The sequence below is a fragment of the Balaenoptera physalus genome, assembly GCF_965194825.1.
Source record: "Balaenoptera physalus genome assembly, chromosome: 8".
In the NCBI taxonomy this organism is placed as follows: Eukaryota; Metazoa; Chordata; class Mammalia; order Artiodactyla; family Balaenopteridae; genus Balaenoptera; species Balaenoptera physalus.
The window spans coordinates 121,394,389-121,413,595 of NC_138887.1; the positions used below are offsets into that span (position 1 = coordinate 121,394,389).

General features: G+C 40.2%; 1 protein-coding gene and 1 long non-coding RNA gene across 7 annotated transcripts in view; one reads left to right on the forward strand and one right to left on the reverse strand.

The window, feature by feature from the left end:
- DPP6 (dipeptidyl peptidase like 6) overlaps positions 1-19,207 on the forward strand; it is a 1,128,731-nt gene that overhangs the window by 701,650 nt on the left and 407,874 nt on the right. For all 6 annotated transcript variants that reach the window (XM_082473772.1, XM_082473771.1, XM_082473774.1 and 3 more), the window contains exon 4: positions 4,736-4,830. In XM_082473772.1, coding sequence (XP_082329898.1) covers positions 4,736-4,830 — 95 coding nt within the window. The remainder of the gene's footprint in view (positions 1-4,735; positions 4,831-19,207) is intronic.
- LOC309666401 overlaps positions 1-19,207 on the reverse strand; it is a 445,852-nt gene that overhangs the window by 7,138 nt on the left and 419,507 nt on the right. The gene's annotated exons all lie outside the window — the stretch shown is intronic.

Here is a 19,207-nt window from a genome sequence, read left to right on the forward strand (position 1 = left end):
GGGGGGGGGAGTGGGAGGTACAAACTATTGGGTGTAAGGTTACAGGGGTTTATCCTGTAACATAGGGAACAGAGCCAGTATTTTGTAATAACTGTAAATGGGAAGTAACCTTTAAAAATTGTATAAAAGTTAAAATTTTTTTTAAATAATAAAATTTTAAAATCCCAATAAAAACACTTATTAATGGAAAGTAAACAGTTCTTTCAGGAAAAAAAAAAGGAGACAAAAGTGAGCCAGATCCTCTGCTGAGATAATATTGGCAGCTGACAGAACACTGAGAGCCTACCTGGAGCGTGGCAGGATTTCAAACACATAATAAGTATGACGTGTATTATCTCATTGACTCTCCACATGAACAATAGAAGGGTATACTATTATTTTACCTATTCTACAAAAGAGAAGTCATCTTTAAAAAGCGTTATTAGGGAGAGAGCATGTAGTTAAAAAATAAGATTTGCAAATCTCCAGGAAGATAGGAAAATTCTACACTTGCACTAATCTAATAAAATAGTCACAAAATATATGAAACACAATTTGGGGGATCTACAGGAGAGAATAATTCAAAACATCATTATACTAGAAAATTTCAATACTTAAGGAAAGGTCAGGCACACAAAAAATTAGCTAAGTGAGAGTCAATTTGATGAGACAAGTAATATGGTTAATTTAACGACCACATATAGAACTCTGCATTTACAATTAGAGGATATACCTTCTCTCAAGAAACTTTTACAAAAATGGACCATGCGTCAGGCTATAATCTACTCTCAACAAACTTCAAATAATTAATAATCTAGATTTTTTCTGACCACGTGTAGGCAAATCACAAGTCGATAACAAAATGATCGTATATAAGAGTGTTGCGGGCTTCCCTAGTGGCGCAGTGGTTGAGAATCTGCCTGCCAATGCAGGGGACACGGGTTCGAGCCCTGATCTGGGAAGATCCCATATGCCGTGGAGCAACTGGACCCGTGAGCCACAATTACTGAGCCTGCGCGTCTGGAGCCTGTGCTCCGCAACAAGAGAGGCCGCGATAGTGAGAGGCCTGTGCACTGCGATGAAGAGTGGCCCCCGCTTGCCACAACTAGAGAAAGCCCTCGCACAGAAACGAAGACCCAACACAGCCATAAATAAAAATAAAATTAAATTAAAAAAAAAAAAGTGTTGCACATACATTTGCAAATTGGAAGTTCTAAAGAACTCACAGGTTGAAAAAGAAATCATGACAGAAACTAAAAATGCATAGAACTAAGCAGTAGTGAAAATACTACCCATTAAAAACTTATGGACTCAAAGAAGTAATTAAGAACGTTTATAGCACCATTGTGATTATATTAGAAAAGAAGAAATGCTGAAATTAATAAGCTAAGTGTCAAACTTAAAAGTTAAGAAAAGGGGGTTAATGAGATAAGATAGAACAGGAATTGCTAAAACTGAAAGGAAAGGTACAGTATTATCTCCGTCTGACCCGTAGACCACACATGCATGCAGAGAATCCCAGCAGTTCAGCTCAAGATGAAATATCTGAACAGAGAGTGAAGCTGCTGCCTGGAAAGACAAAGTTGGCCATCCAGGCCTAGCAAAGAAAATTACCTGCTATAGCAAAGCAAACAACACTCCTTGGAGAATGCTAACAAAACCCAGAATGTCCAGAAATTAATCCATGATGTCTAGGATGTAATGCAAAATTACCTTACTACAAAGAACCAAAAAAGAATGGAATACACTCAAGATAAAACAAAAATAATTGAGTCTGACCCTGAAATGAAAGCGATTTTGGAACTGAGAGATAAGGATTTTAAAAGGACTATTGTAATTATCCTCAGCGAGTTAACGTGAGCATGTTTTCAGTAAATGAAAATCTCAGCAGAGAAATGGGAAATCTCAGCAAAAAAATAGAAACAATAAAAAGAACCAAATGGAAATTCCTAAACAGACGAATACAGATTCCGAAATTCTAAAATTCACTGTGTGGATTTGATAGTCAAATAATCATGACAAAGGAAAGACAAAGTGACTTCGATGATAGATCAAAAGAAATGATTCAAGGTGAACAGAGAGAAAAAAATTCTTTAATGAACAGAACATCAGAGACTGTTAGATAATATCAAGGTGCCCAATATATGGGAAATTGGAATACCAGAAGGAGAGGAGACAGATAAAGGAGTAGAAAAATTATCTGGCAAATTAAGGGCTAAAGATTTGATGAAGACATAAATTTTCAGACACAAGACGCTCATTAAACATCAAACAAACACGAAGACCCCATCTAAAGTGCATTGTAGTCAGACTGCTGAATACCAAAGACAACAAATAAATCTTGATAGCAGCAAAAGTGCACGGAAATGACATGCAGGGAAATAATTCAACTAATAACTGACTTCTCATTAGAAACCATGGTGACCAGAAGACAGTGGAACAGAATTTCAGAATGCTAAAAGGAAAAAAAAACAAACCATTAACCTAGAAATCTATATTAAGAGAAATATCCTTTAAGAATGAAGGTTAAAGGAAAAGACTTTCAGATAAAACAAAGTTAAAAGAATTGGTTGCCAGCAGATTCATATAATCAGAAATCCTAAAGAAAGTTCTTTATGAAGTAGGAAAATGATATCTGATGGAAACTCATATTTTTGATAAAGAACAAAAAGCATCAGTAATGGTAAATAGTGGGTAAATGCAAAGAACAAATTTTTCTTTTTTACTTTTTCTTCTTAATTTCTTTATAAACCATAATATTGTTATAAACAATAATTATAACATTGTCTGTGGAATGTATAATGTCTGTCGATGTAATATACATAACAATTATCACAGCATGGGACTGGATGTGGACCTGAAAACTGGACAGATTTCTATATTTCATGAGAAGTGATCCATTATTAACTCTTTGTAGATGCTGAATAGTTGAGTACATATTATAATCCCTAGGACAACCACTAAAAAAAGGCAAAGAAATACAGCTAAAAATAGGGAAATTAAAACTGTAAAAAATATTCAAAAAATAAAATGAAAGTCAGTGAAACAAGAAAGAGGGAAACAAGAAGTAGAGGAGAAAAGTAGAAAACAAACCCCCCCAAAAAAATTATAGACCAAACTCAACCATATCAATAATTTCATTAAATGTGAATATGGTACATTTACCAAGATAGACCATATTTTGGGCCACAAAAATGTCTTAATGAGTTTTAAAAGACTAAAATCATGTACAGAATATTCATTGATCCAGTGAATTTAAATTAAAAATCTATAAAAATAAGAGGACCAGAATAACTTTACATATTTGAAAATTAAACATGTTTCTAAATACTCAGGCCAAGCAGACTTTTCAGGAAAAATTAGAAATAATTTGAACTGAATAATACTGAATTCAGCATATCAAAATTTGTGAGATATAGCTAATACCATGCATAGAGGAAAAATTTTAGCTTTAATAGTCTTATTAAAAGGATGGAAAATCAAACCAAAGATCTAAACTTCCATCTTAACAGACTAGAAAAAGGAAGAGAATATTAAAGGCAAAGCAAGTAGAAGAAAGGAATAAGAAAGAAAAGCATGTAATTCTGTGGAGTAGAATTTAAAAAGCATAGAAATGATAATACCATTGGAACTAATCCTGTCTGCACAGTGTTTTTCATTCATCAGCTGATTATCGTGTGAAATTTCTTTACCTTCAGACTGGCTCAGTGTCATCCCCTTCACTCAGAAAGATAGTATTATTTTCTTTTTTAAAAATTTTTGTTGGAGTACAGTTGCTTTACAATGTTGTGTTAGTTTCAGGTGTACAGCAAAGTGAATCAGTTATACATACACATATATCTACTCTTTTTTAGGTTTTTTTCCCATATAGGTCATTACAGAGTATTGAGCAGAGTTCCCTGTGCTGTACAGTAGGTCCTTATTAGTTATCTATTTTATATGTAGTAGTGTGTATTTGTCAATCCCAATCTGCCAGTTTATCATTTCTTCTTCCAATTGTGTGCCCTGTCTCTCCACCTGCAATCCTTTCAGAAAGTTTACCCTTTCATTTGTAGTATGTGTACACACACCACACACACACACACACACACACACACACACACACACACCTACACACCTACATGCCTATATATATACCCCTACATGCATACTATTTAGGGGGATTGCTCCATTAATTTTCTAAGGGGATATTTGAAATCTCGGTTGAGTTACAAAGGGCCAGTGTCACTGAGGATACAATGTATAGAGCCAAAGATATTCATGACAGTGAAACTGCCAATTCCTCCAGGAATAGCAAAGGAAGCTGTGGACCAAATGAAAATAATTTTGAAGGATATGGTACGCATGTGTATGTATACAGATTTCACCCCAAAGTTTCCAATATAGGAAATCAGTCCCCTTAGTACCAACTATCTCCACCCGTTATGGTAGCGGGTTTCTTAATCTGCTCTGTTGTGTCCACTCTATGTGTCCCACCCAAGAAAAGTCTAGAATGTTCTAAAGATTTTATGTGTGTATATGCTTGTGCTTTATATGTCAGTGTGCAGACTATGAGAAATGATTCAGAGAGAAGCTTCACATGCAGTTATATGGAGAGGAGCATATTTAAAGGACCCATTTCACCATATTTAAAAGACCCTTTGATGACATGCAGGATATACTTTTGTTGGAACTAGTCAATTCATTTACCTGTGTCCATCAGAAGCTAGTGAGTTCCTTGATGTTTCATGTTTCTGTTTTATTTCCTCTCTTGTAGATAAAGAATTCATCTACAGAGAGCAGAAAGGAAGTGTGATACTGCAGAATGTTGAAACAAATACTTCTACGGTGTTAATAGAAGGCAAAAAAATTGTAAGTACTCTCTTTAATGACAAGGATAATTTCAGTTTTCCTGCCTTCAAGTCAATAAAGCAGAAAATGACTTTAGGTTTCAACTTTTCGTATAGCCAAGCAGAAGCAATAAACTTGTAATACTACAGGCTGAGCAGCTACAGATAATGTGAAATTGAAACCACAGTAATTTAATAAGATGAAATCACCGTTTCTCTGAGTATACGGGAAATTTCTCTGCAGGTGTTGGAAACAAGTGTTGCATATCATATATAATTCAAGGATAAGTCCTAAGGCTTTTGCACATTTACAGAACAATTGCAGTAATTCAGAGAATACTTCAAGACTGCTTGCTCGATCTCATTTTTTTAAAAAATGCATCTTCGTGTGCACAGGGAATATTAATTTAGGCACTGACTATACTCACTCTAATGACATTAAGTGATGTTTATGCTTTAGAACAAGTACTGAGTCAATATGAATGCCACTGCTTCATCATCTGGGAAAACCTATCTCCCCAAAGATAATGGCATTAAGATTTGGAGTTCATGTACAGTTAATGATATTTATTGAAGAATTGACTGAAGTTATGTACCAGAAATCAATTTGAAGGGAATTAACTCTTTTTTTCATATATGTTCATGCTCATTTTTAGGAGGAATAAATCTTCAGCTTTAGGGAGTTGATCATTTTCTTGTCCAATACATGGAGGAAATCAAAGGAAGAAACTAAGGCCAAGTCTGTGTAAAAAGCAAGAATTAAAACAGGCCACGAATTCTCGATCAGAGCCATCATAACAGGCCTCTGATGAGAATCAGAAACACAGGAATCCTAGAATCCTGTGATCTGGGGATTAGAGGCCATAGAAAAAAATAGCTGCCTGGTTTTACAGATAAGGATCCCAAGCCCAGTTAGTGAGTGAGCTTTCCGGAGTCCTTGGGTGAGGGTTCAGGCAGGTCCCCGGAGCCTCGTCCCAGGGGCAAGAAAGGATGAAAGGATGATTCCATCTTTGCGCTGCCCTATCCCCCGTCCCACACAAATGCTGCCCTACCTTCTCAAGAACATGACACTGCTGTTTAAATACTCTTCCTTTCTTTTTGGTGTAGCGATACCTTTTTCTTTAAGAATAAACATTTTATTGAGGTTTAGTATGGGCTGGATCTGCCCTTTACAGAGATTGTTTGCTGGTGTAAGAGAAGCCTAGCAAGGTTGTATGATGGTGTAATTCCCAAAACAACAGGTATTGAATTCAGTAGTAGTCTGCAAAGTAGGACCCGACCTGGAAAGAATGAATGTGCCTGCATTTTTGCATTAAAAAATCATCTTTGGTAGAATGACTCCCGTAAGAAAAGCTGATTCAGCTCACTTAAAAATACTGAAGTTGCAGAAATGGTTTTCTCATATTAATCGAAAGGAGAAAATGATCAGACCATTGCTGAGGGTAAGTACATGTTAATGCCAGGATGTTATCGATATTTCCTATGAGGATGTCAGTTTGCTGAAAGCAGGGTACTGTCGGTACAGCTGCACTTAGTAAGGAAATACAAGACTAGGAACAGCCTTCTCTTTCTCCAATCAATAACTTGTGACAGATCGTGTATTTTAACTGAAGTTGTTTTAGCCAAGTAATAAGGTGACGTCAGAAACCTCCTTAGGTAAAGAAAAAAGGAAGAGCTCATCTTGAAAATTGGAAGGTTTATTCTATATGATGAAATTGCTTCTTAAAATGTCATTTATTCACTCACCTCAGAAACATTTGTTGAGCACCAAATGTGTACAGCCTGATTCGTGATCATGCCAGTTTATTCTTGGCTCAAAGCTACATGTAAAGGCTCCTGTAAACAGACCTCAGACGAGGGAAAGAGAGGAGAAGTCATTGGGGGCCCGCATCATCATTTAGAACACAGAAGCTCTGGATTTAAGTTCTCTTGAGCCAGTTAAACTTGTGCTTCAGTTACTCCCTCTGCAAGTTAAAGCTGATGGAATGGTCCAGCTCTCTGTATTTTCACGAGCAAGTACTAAGAAGGGGAAGCATGATATTCTGAAGGGATCAGAGTTGGCGGGCCCTCTGCTCCCGGGAGGATGAGTGGGCTGGAGACAGCGGGCACACAGGGCAGTGGCTCTTGCCCGGTTCTGCCCGCCTGCCTTGCCGATGCTGGTTCCGTACGTAGGTGGTCTCTCCTTATTTGAAACCTGGAAGCTTTGAGAGTGTTTAAATGATAAAAGTAAGCTGAGGAAGAGAGCTCTGCTACCTGTGAGGCCACCTGTAATCTTTAGGTTGATCTTAAAACAACCTGAAACTAGTGGAGACATGAACATGAAGCAGTGAATGCCCAGGTCAGCAGAAGTTTAAAATATTAACCTACAATCTGACCTCTGACCTCGTTCTCCATCCCCAGCCACTGAGAAGGACCCTCACACACAAGGTCACACCAGGGTACTCCAGCCTGCTGGCCTTGAGCATACTCCTGGCTCCTTGGCTTCCGTGACTGGCTCTTTCCCGGGATGGATCAACGGAAGGGGAGGCAGATGAATGCAAACACTAGGCAGTCCAGCAGAAGGGCTCTTTACATCATTGATAATTATGCAAATGAGAGCTTGTGCGGTGCTGGGCTCACCTGGAGGGGTCTCACCTGCCCCCCAAACAGCTTCCTTTGACCAAAAGGAATTCAGTCATCCCTTCTCACACCTCCAAATGGTAGAAATCAGATCATGAAATATTTCAGAATACCAGAAACACTTTAAATTGTGAGTTCACAAAGACATTTAACCTTCTGTGGCAATTCCATTCCGGTTCACACTGTTATTTGCATTCTTTTGTTTTTTATATTAATTTTTTGATGGTGAGATATTCTCAGATCCTTATTATTTGGTAGCATCTCATATTTGGTGTGACATAATAATTGATTTTAGGAAGCATTTATCAAAATATCTTGGTCCCTGTTCCAACTTCTGTGTTTTTGTTTTTTACTTTTTATTTATTGGGGTATAGTTGCTTCACAGTGCTGTGCTAGTTTCTGCTGTAGAGCAAAGTGAACCAGACATACGTATACACACATCTCCTCCCTTCTGGATTTCCCTCACGTCTAGGTCACCACAGAGCATGGAGTGGAGTTCCCTGTGCTCTACAGCAGGTTCTCACTAGTTATCTATTTATACATGGTATAAATACTGTGTATGTGTCAATCCCAATCTCCCAATTCATCCCCTCCCCCTCTCCCCCTTTGGTGTCCATATGTCTGTTCTCTACTTGTGTGTCTCTGTTTCTGCTTTGCAGATAGGTTCATCTGTACCATTTTTGTAGATTCCACACATATGTGTTAGCATATGACATTTGTTTATCTCTTTGTGACGTACTTCACTCTGTATGACAGTCTCGAGGTCCATCCACGTCTCCACAGATTTTTGAGGTGCTCCGTTAGATTTCTACAGGGAAAGAAATCACAAGCACCTCGTCTCTGAATGAGCTCGGACATCTGCTGCTCAGTGGTCAGGCTCATTGGAAGCAGGTTCTAGCTGATTTAATTTTGTCTCTTCCACGGTGCTTGGCACTGTGACCTGCGCATAGTAGGTGCTCCGTAACTGTGTATTCTATGAATGGATATAAAAGACACAAAACCGAGGTGAGCGGCTTCCCCGAGCGTCAGTGTGGTGAGAGGTTTGGGGTGGTTCCTGACCCCGCTCCTCCCCGCGGGCACTGCTCTCTGCTCCACAGTGACAGGTCCTCAGGCAGCTGTGCAAGCTCCGTGTACCCTGTCCTGCCCCTCAGGAGCGTTGTCTGGATGACGTGAGAGGACAGACGTAGAATGTGGGTGCAAGTCAGTGTGGCTCAAGATGGTCAGGTGGATGGGAGGACCCGGGCAGCTCAGGGCTCAGGCACACGGGGTGACCTGGTCAGCAGCAGGGAGGGGGAACGGGCCTCCCTTGACTTCGAGCTCCTTCCCTGCAGGAGGTGTGTCTGGGCTGCCTCCCAGGGTGAGGCAGAGGCATTCTCTCCGATTTCTAAGAATAAAACCTAAACTAACTTTCACATGGATTACATACAGGCAGACCTCATTTTATTGAGCTTTGCAGATGCTGCGTTGTTTTGCATATTGAAGGTTTGTGGCAACCCTACGTCGAATAAGTCTTTTGGCGCCATTTTTCCAACATCATTTGTTCAGTGTGTGTCTCTGTGTCACATTTTGGCAATTCTCACAATATTTCAAACTTTTTCATGACTATTATATTTGTTATGGGAACTGTAATCAGTGATTTTTAATGTTACTATTGTAATTATTTGGGGGCACCATGGAGCACATCCATACAAGACAGAGAACTTAATTGAAAATGTTGTATGTGTTCTGACTGCTCCTCCAACTGGCCGTGCCCCTGTCTCTCTCCCTCTCCTCAGGCCTCTCTGTCCCCTGAGACACAACAATATTGAAATTAGGGCAAGTAATAACCCTGCAAGTTCCTCTAAGTGTCCCAAGTGAAAGGAAGAGTCGCATGTCTCTCACGTCAAATCAAAATCTGGAAATGCTGAAGCTGAGTGAGGAAGGCTTGTGGAAGGCTGACTAGGCTGAAGGCTAGGCCTCTTGCTCCAAACAGTTAGCCAAGTTGTGTATGGAAAGGAAATGTTCTTGAAGGAAATTAAAAGTGCTCCTCCAGTGAACACGCGAATGATAAGAAAGCGAAACAACCTTATTGCTGGTATGGAGAAACTTTTAGTGTTCTGGATAGAAGATCAAACCAGCCACAACATGGCCTGAAGTCAAAGCCTAATCCAGAGCAAAGCCCTAACTCTCTTCAAGTCTGTAAAGGCTGAGAGAGATGGTGAAGCTGCAGAAAAACACCTTGAAGCTAGCAGACGATGTTTCATGAGGTTTGAGGAAAGAAGCCATCTCCGTGATATGAAAGTGCAAGACGAAGCAGCAAGTGCTGATGTAGAAGCTGTAGGTCATCCAGCAGGTCTAGCTAAGATAATGAGTGAAGGTGGCTGCACTAAACAACAGATTTTCAATGTAGATGAAACAGCCTTATGTTGGAAGAAGATGCCATCTAGGACTTTCATACTAGAGAGGAGAAGTCAGTGCCTGGCTTCAAAGCTTCAAAGGACAGGCTGACTCTCTTGTTAGGGGCTAATGCAGCTGGTGACTTTAAGCTGAAGCCAATGCTCATTTACCATTCCAAAAATCCTAGGGCCCTTAAGAATTGTGCTAAGTCTTCTCTGCCCGTGCTCTATAAATGGAACAACAAAGCCTGGATGACAGCACACCTGTTTGCAACATGGTTTACTGAATATTTTAAGCCCACTGTTGACACCTACTGCTCAGAAAAGAAGATTCCCTTCAAAATACTGCTGCTCATTGGCAGTGCACCTGGTCACCCAAGAGCTCTGATGGAGACGTACAGTGAGATTAATGTTGTTTTCCTGCCTGTGAATACATCCATTCTGCAGCTCATGGATCAAAGAGTAATTCTGACTTTCAAGTCTTATTATTTAAGAAAATACATTTCGTAAGGCTGTGGCTGCCATAGATAGTGATTCCTCTGATGGATCTGGGCAAAGTCACTTGAAGGCCTTCTGGAAAGGACTCACCATTCTAGATGCCATTAAGACTATTCATGATTCGTGGGAAGAGGTCAACATATCAACATTAACAGGACTTTGGAAGAAGTTGATTCCAGCCCTCATGGGTGACTTTGAGGGGTTTAGGACTTCAGTGGGGGAAGTAACTGCAGATGTGGTGGAAACAGCAAGAGAACTAGAATCAGAAGTAGAGCCTGAAGATGTTGACTAAAATGCTGCAATCTCATGATAAAACTTGAGCAGGTAAGGAGTTGCTTCTTACTGATGAGCAAAGAAAGTGGTTTCTTGAGAGTGAATCTATTCCTGGTGAAGATGCTGTGAAGACTATTGAAATGACAACAAAGGATTTAGAATATTACAGGAACTTAGTTGATAAAGCAGCTGCAGGATTTGAGAGGATTGACTCCAATTTTGAAAGAAGTTTGACTGTGGGAAAAATGCTTTCAAACAGCATTGCACGCTTGAGAAATTGTTAGTAAAAGGAAGAGTCAACGTGGCAAACTTCACTGCTGTCTTATTTTAAGAAATTGCCACACCACCCCACTGATTTCTTCCTCTTCTCTCCCTCCCTCTCTCTCCCTTCCTCCCTCCCTCCCTCTCCCCCGCTGCCCCCAGAAGTGCATTTACAGTGGACTTAATGACCTTGATTTCTCAGGGGCTGTAATTCATACAGAAACTTCACGTCATCTCTCCAATCCTTCTAAAATATAATACACCAAAAATTCTCTGGAGGATGAAGTGCTAGCCTTTGCTTGAGATTCAAGTTTTTAAAACTGAAATAGTCTTTGCAGATTATGTAATTCAAGCCCTTCTTTTCTTTGATGAGGAAACCAAGATGGTCCACAAACAACTGTGGCTTGACCTCCACTTCACGAGCTGTTGACCCAGCAGGCCCATTCAGTATAGCCCACTGTGTTACCTGTGATGTTCATCCTTTATACACCCTCTTTACCGATAATACCAGCAGTAACAAGGAGTGGTACAATGGATACAGTCATTCACTGTGTTATTTAAACTGTTCCAGGTGTTTGGGAAAGCAACTTGGCAATATATTCAAGATTAATAAAAATATTTATGTCTTTTGACTCATTCCAGGGAATTTTTCATAAGTAAATTATCTAGAAAGTTTTTAAAAACAGTGAAAAATACCTGAAACAAAAGAAATAAGTAAATGAAAATAAATAAAATATGATGTAGCCATTAAAATAATAGTTATGAAGGCTATAAAGTAATATGAAAAATATTTATGATATACTAAATAGACACAGAAGAATACAATAATAATACACTTCAGTTAACAGCTGTCAACATCATCTATGTTCATTGAAAAGGCTGGGAAGTGAACATTGATCTCTGACAATAGCTTGTCTTGTTAGGTGGTGAAATTTTGTGTATTATTTTCCAGTGTGATGATTTCCATAATTACTATTCCAATGCTGTTTACTCAATAATTTTAATCAGATTTTTAAAAATTCAGCCTCACATTTCAAAGACATTAGACTTCTTCCATTGATGAATATGTAAGAGTTGTAGATGGTTCCTGGAAACACTTGGAAGAGAAAACAAGTAAATAAAAAAAAAAAGCATCCTGTCATTATGCTTATGTCAGGTTTTCTCACTTTTTATGTCTTTACTTGTTTAATTACTAATCTACTTGTTTTAATTACTTATTTAAATTACTAGATTAACATTTAAATAAAAAGCCTTTTTGTTTCTCTAATTTCTCTCTCTGATTTTATACAATCATTAACCTGAAGAATTTGAATTTTTATCTCACTCTCTAAAAATTAATGAATTCTGACTCCTCACAGGGAGGGACATAATTACTAGTATGATTAGAGCCATTCCAGAATCCAGGAGAGAAACAACAGAGGACCTCCAGAAGATGTGCTTCTAATCTCAACCATATTCTTCCCCAAACTGATGCTGCCAGACCCACAGCTAGAACAGCCTTTGTGGTGGCACCAGCGTGCCCAGCGAGCATTTCCACCCTGGGCTGACTGCACTTGGCACCCAGGTTAGAGCGAGGAAAGAGGAATAGCCTTGTTTTTGTCCATAATTCAGAGGGTAAACACTGGCACCAGTGGTGCCCATTGAAATGTTTTATTTGGCCCACAGAGTAGTTTTTTACAAACTCAACATCCAGATTTCTGGCTTCTCTTGAAAAACTGGAAGATCTGGCAGCAGCGAGACCTAATTCTCTCACAGATCCAAATCTGGCTGGTGGGGCAGGTAGCAGCTGGCCTGTCCCCATAGTTGACCACAAGCACTGGCCTCTGACCAGACTGGCCTCAGGGTTTCAAACCCCCTTAGTCCAGGAACAAAATGGTGGCCTAAAAAGTCAACGTCTTTTGCAAGAATGCTGTAGAAAGCCTTGGTACACACTGTCTCTCTGTATTCTGTATTTGTTTCTGTGTCTACATGGTTCTGCCCATCCTCTGTGTCCCTCTGTGTTTTTCTGTTTTCCTCTGGTGTCTCAGATGATCGCTTTCATTTTATTCCTGATTTTTTTCTTTTACTCTTGTCCCCTCTCTTTCTCCCCTTTCTTTGTCTACTTCTCATATGACAAGATAGAACAAAACACAAAAGTATCTTTGACTTATTTTAGTTCTCATTTTCATTTCATAGGCTATTGCTTTTAATTTTTTAAATTGTAAGTAGGACAAATCATTTTCAAATGATTATTTTCTTTTTTTCTATTTTTTAAAAAATTTTATTGAAATATAGTTGATTTACAATGTTGTGTCAGTTTCTGCTGTACAGCAAAGTGATTCAGTTACACATATATATATTCTTTTTCATATTCTTTTCCATCATGGCTTATCACAGGATGTTGAATATAGTTCCCTGTGCTACACAGTAGGACCCTGTTGTTTATCCATCCTGTATATACTAGTTTGCATCTGCTAATCCCAAACTCCCAATCCTTCCCTCCCCCATGTTTTTAATTTTTAAAGTACATGAGTAGAATATCTTATAATTGTGTCTTTAAAAGACCTGAAAAGAAATAAAGTAGCAGCTTGATGTTTCTGGCCCCAAACATGCTGTTCTCTTTAGGTGAGGGGTGGCCTGATGCCGCTGTGCTGTCACACCTGCATCTCATCATTTGACATTAAGGGCGAGTCTTCTCCGAGCAAGGCCCTGGGCTGCACGAGATGGGTGGGTGGAAATAGGATTTGTAAAACACAATGTTTACTCCTGGGAAGCTTTCAGCCCAGATCTAAAGGAAGTCAGAAGATCTAAATGAATGAAATACATTCTGAGTTGAGGTCCCGTATGGGATGGGAACAAGGTGAGGAAGGAGAGAAGGGTGTTGGTGTCGACAACAGATGAGTGTGTGAAGAGGGAGCATCCCAGCTGCCCCTGGAAGGCGACTGCAGTCTGGAGACCAGTGGGAAACGGCGCCCTGGCAGCGTGAACAGGCGGAGTAACAGAGGTGCGTGGGCAGACCGTGTAGCGAGTTGTCTTGACCTGGTGTAGCTTGACTGGGAGGGGCTCGGAAGGCTGGGGCTTAAAGGCCCAGGAAACAGAGCAAGTCATCAAGTACTGTTCTTAGCGGGCTCGTCTTTACTCTGTAGGAAATTGGAGTGGATAAGTTTTTCGAGGACAAGTGTGCGTTTTAGGAAAGTAACTCCAGACCAGTATGAAAGGGGATTTGGAGAAGAGAATGATTCTAGGCAAGGAGCCCACAGGGGCTGCTTCAGGTGCAGGTGAAGAAGAGGAATGAGTCCCTGAATGAAGGCAGGAAAGCGGGGAGTGGAGTGGGTATAAGTCTGAGTGTGGAGGTAGAATTGAGAACAAATGGCGACATTTTGTGTGCAGGCGAGTGAGACTGCAGCAGTGGTCTGTGTTGTCTGGGGGTTTTGACCCTTGTTAATGGGAAGAGTGGCAATCTCAGAGACACGAAGTCAGGAGAAGTAAGGCGTGGTGGAGTGGAAAACCAGGGATACTTTGAGGAAGAGGATGCTGCAAGGTTTATGCAGGATAAATCAGCTAATAATTGATATTTGAGTGCTTACGATGCAACCAGAATTATCCTAGACACTGTACGTATATCATCTTATTTAATTGAAATCCTTAGGAATCCTGTAAGCAGCAGTACTTTGTTACTCTTGCTTTGTAGATGAGAAAGCTGAAGTTTATGGAGGTTAAAGTAACTTTTTATTGTAGCTGGGAGCTGGGAGTCCTGAGAAATGAACTCAGCTTTGTCTAATTCCAAACAAAATTATTTCTAAATTGCGTAAAGTATCCAGCTGCAGCCTTTGTGCCCACAGGGCTCCAGAGGGAACTGAGGCCAGCATCCCACGACTGAGAAGGGTACCCAGCTTCAGTGGTGTGTTCATACCTGTGGTCCCCCGTCACATACCACAAGATTGCTTCTGGAGGCTGCTGCATGTTGCCTAAAATAAAGATTACAGATGCAAAATAGTGTGTCAGCTTAGCCTAATGCAAAAATGCTGATGCACCTGAGTGCACAGAATGATCCATTTTCAAGGTTAGAGAGAATTCAGCTTGTGAAACCGTCCGGAGGCTTTTCTCAGTGGTCGAGCTTTCATCCTCCTTTCTCCCGTTCTATAGCGACTGCATGTTCAGGTTTTCTCTGGCTCTCACAAGCAGTGCTGGGAGTGGCACCTGGGGCTGTCTGATTCCAAATGAAATGATTTTTAGGCGAATTAGGGGCCCAGGTGCAGGCTGTGCTACCTCGTCCACGAGTTCCCCTCTTCCTTATTGACTAGGGAGGGTGAGATTACAGTTGTCCATTTATTTTGTTTAATACATGTTCCCCTAGAGGTGCACAAAGTGTCCTCTTAGAGGATCGGGGATTAACCAAGATGGCGGAGTAGAAGGACGTGCTCTCTCTCCCTCCTGCGAGAGCACCAGAATCACAACTGGCTGCTGGACAATCATTGACAGGAAGACCCTGGACTTCACCAAGGAGGATACCCCACGTCCAAGGACAGAGGAGAAGCCACAGTGAGACGGTAGGAGGGGCGCAATCAGAGTAAAATCTAATCCCATAACTGCTGGGTGGGTGACTCACAGACTGGCGAACACTTATACCACAGAAGTCCACCCACTGGAGTGAAGGTTCTGAGCCCCACGTCAGGCTTCCCAACCTGGGGGTCCGGCAACAGGAGGAGGAATTCCTAGAGAATCAGACTTTGAAGCCTAGTGGGAATTGACTGCAGGACTTCGACACGACTGGGGGAAACAGAGACCCCACTCTTGGAGGGCACACACAAAGTAGTGTGCGCATCGGGACCCAGGGGAAGGAGCAGTGACCCTGGGGGAGACTGAACCAGACCCAACTGCTGGTGTTGGGGGGTCTCCTGCAGAGGCGGGGGGTGGCTCTGTTTCACTGTGGGGACAAGGACTCTGGCAGCGGAGGTTCTGGGAAGTGCTCCTTGGCGTGAGCTCTCTCAGAGTCTGCCATTAACCCCACCAAAGAGCCCAGGTAGGCTCCAGTGTTGGGTTGCCTCAGGCAAAACAACCAACAGGGAGGGAACCCAGCCCCACCCATCAACAGTGAAGTGGATTAAAGTTTTACTGAGCTCTGACTGCCACAGCAACAGTCAGCTCTACCCACCACCAGAGCCTCCCATCAAGCCTCTTAGATAGCCTCAACCGCCAGAGGGCAGACAGCAGAAGCAAGAAAAACTACAGTCCTGCAGCCTGCGGAACAAAAACCACAGTTACAGAAAGATAGAGAAGATGAAAAGGCAGAGGGCTATGTACCAGATGAAGGAACAAGAAAAGACCCCAGAAAAACAACTAAATGAAGTGGAGGTAGGCAACCTTCCAGAGAAAGAATTCAGAATAATGATAGTGAAGATGATCCAGGACCTCGGAATAAGAATGGAGGCAAAGATTGAGAAGATGCAAGAAATGATTAACAAAGACCTAGAAGAATTAAAGAACAAACAAACAGAGATGACCAATACAATAACTGAAATGAAAACTACACTAGAAGGAATCAGTAGCAGAATAACTGAGGCAGAAGAACGGATAAGTGACCTGGAAGACAGAATGGTGGAATTCACTGCTGCGGAACAGACTAAAGAAAAAAGAATGAAAAGAAATGAAGACAGCCTAAGAGACCTCTGGGACAACATTAAACGCAACAACATTCGCATTATAGGGGTCCCAGAAGGAGAAGAGAGAGAGAGAGGACCAGAGAAAATATTTGAAGAGATTATAGTCGAAAACTTCCCTAATATGGGAAAGGCAATAGCCACCCAAGTCCCGGAAGCGCAGAGAGTCCCGTACAGGATAAACCCAAGGAGAAACACGCCGAGACACATAGAAATCAAAGTGGCAAAAATTAAACACAAAGAAAAAATATTGAAAGCAGCAAGGGAAAAACGACAAATAACATACAAGGGAACTCCCATAAGGTTAACAGCTGATTTCTCAGCAGAAACTGTGCAAACCAGAAGGGAGTGGCATGATATATTTAAAGTGATGAAAGGGAAGAACCTACAACCAAGATTACTCTACCCGGCAAGGATCTCATTTAGATTTGATGGAGAAATCAAAAGCTTTACAGACAAGCAAAAGCTAAGAGAATTCAGCACCACCAAACCAGCTCTACAACAAATGCTAAAGGAACTTCTCTAAGTGGGAAACACAAGAGAAGAAAAGGACCTACAAAAACAAACCGAAAACAATTAAGAAAATGGTCATAGGAACATACATATCGATACTTACCTTAAACGTGAACGGATTAAATGCCCCAACCAAAAGACATAGACTGGCTGAATGGATACAAAAACAGGACCCATATATATGCTGTCTACAAGAGACCCACTTTAGACCTAGGGACACATACAGACTGAAAGTGAGGGGATGGAAAAAGATATTCCATGCAAATGGAAATCAAAAGAAAGCTGGAGTAGCTATACTCATATCAGATAAAATAGACTTTAAAATAAAGAATGTTACAAGAGACAAGGAAGGACACTACATAATGATCAAGGGATCAATCCAAGAAGAAGATATAACAATTATAAATATATATGCACCCAACATAGGAGCACCTCAATACATAAGGCAACTGCTGACAGCTATAAAAGAGGAAATCGACAGTAACACAGTCATAGTGGGGGACTTTAACACCTCAATTACACCAATGGACAGATCATCCAAAATGAAAATAAATAAGGAAACAGAAGCTTTAAATGACACAATAGACCAGATAGATTTAATTGATATATATAGGACATTCCATCCAAAAACAGCAGATTACACGTTCTTCTCAAGTGCGCACGGAACATTCTCCAGGATAGATCACATCTTGGGTCACAAATCAAGCCTCAGTAAATTTAAGAAAATTGAAATCATATCAAGCATCTTTTCTGACCACAACGCTATGAGATTAGAAATGAATTACAGGGAAAAAAACGTAAAAAAGACAAACACATGGAGGCTAAACAATACGTTACTAAATAACCAAGAGATCACTGAAGAAGTCAAAGAGGAAATAAAAAAATACCCAGAGACAAATGACAATGAAAACACGACAACCCAAAACCTATGGGATGCAGCAAAAGCAGTTCTAAGAGGGAAGTTTATAGCTATACAAGCCTACCTAAAGAAACAAGAAAAATCTCAAGTAAACAATCTAACCTTACACCTAAAGAAACTAGAGAAAGAAAAACAAACAAAACCCAAAGTTAGCAGAAGGAAAGAAATCATAAAGATCAGAGCAGAAATAAATGAAACAGAAACAAAGAAAACAATAGCAAAGATCAATAAAACTAAAAGTTGGTTCTTTGAGAAGATAAACAAAATTGATAAGCCATTAGCCAGACTCATCAAGAAAAAGAGGGAGAGGACTCAAATCAATAAAATCAGAAATGAAAAAGGAGAAGTTACAACAGACACCGCAGAAATACAAAGCATCCTAAGAGACTACTACAAGCAACTCTATGCCAATAAAATGGACAACCTGGAAGAAATGGACAAATTCTTAGAAAGGTATAACCTTCCAAGACTGAACCAGGAAGAAACAGAAAATATGAACAGACCAATCACAAGTAATGAAATTGAAACTGTGATTAAAAATCTTCCAACAAACAAAAGTCCAGGACCAGATGGCTTCACAGGTGAATTCTATCAAACATTTAGAGAAGAGCTAACACCTGTCCTTCTCAAACTCTTCCAAAAAATTGCAGAGGAAGGAACACTCCCAAACTCATTCTATGAGGCCACCATCACCCTGATACCAAAACCAGACAAAGACACTACAAAAAAAGAAAATTACAGACCAATATCACTGATGAATATAGATGCAAAAATCCTCAACAAAATACTAGCAAACGGAATCCAACAACACATTAAAAGGATCATACACCACGATCAAGTGGGATTTATCCCAGGGATGCTAGGATTCTTCAATATACGCAAATCAATCAATGTGATACACCATATTAACAAATTGAAGAATAAAAACCATATGATCATCTCAATAGATGCAGAAAAAGCTTTTGACAAAATTCAACACCCATTTATGATAAAAAACTCTCCAGAAAGTGGGCATAGAGGGAACCTACCTCAACATAATCAAGGCCATATATGACAAACCCACAGCAAACATCATTCTCAATGGTGAAAAACTGAAAGCATTTCCTCTAAGATCAGGAACGAGACAAGGATGTCCACTCTCACCACTATTATTCAACATAGTTCTGGAAGTCCTAGCCACGGCAATCAGAGAAGAAAAAGAAATAAAAGGAATACAAATTGGAAAAGAAGAAGTAAAACTGTCACTGTTTGCGGATGACATGATACTATACATAGAGAATCCTCAAACTGCCACCAGAAAAC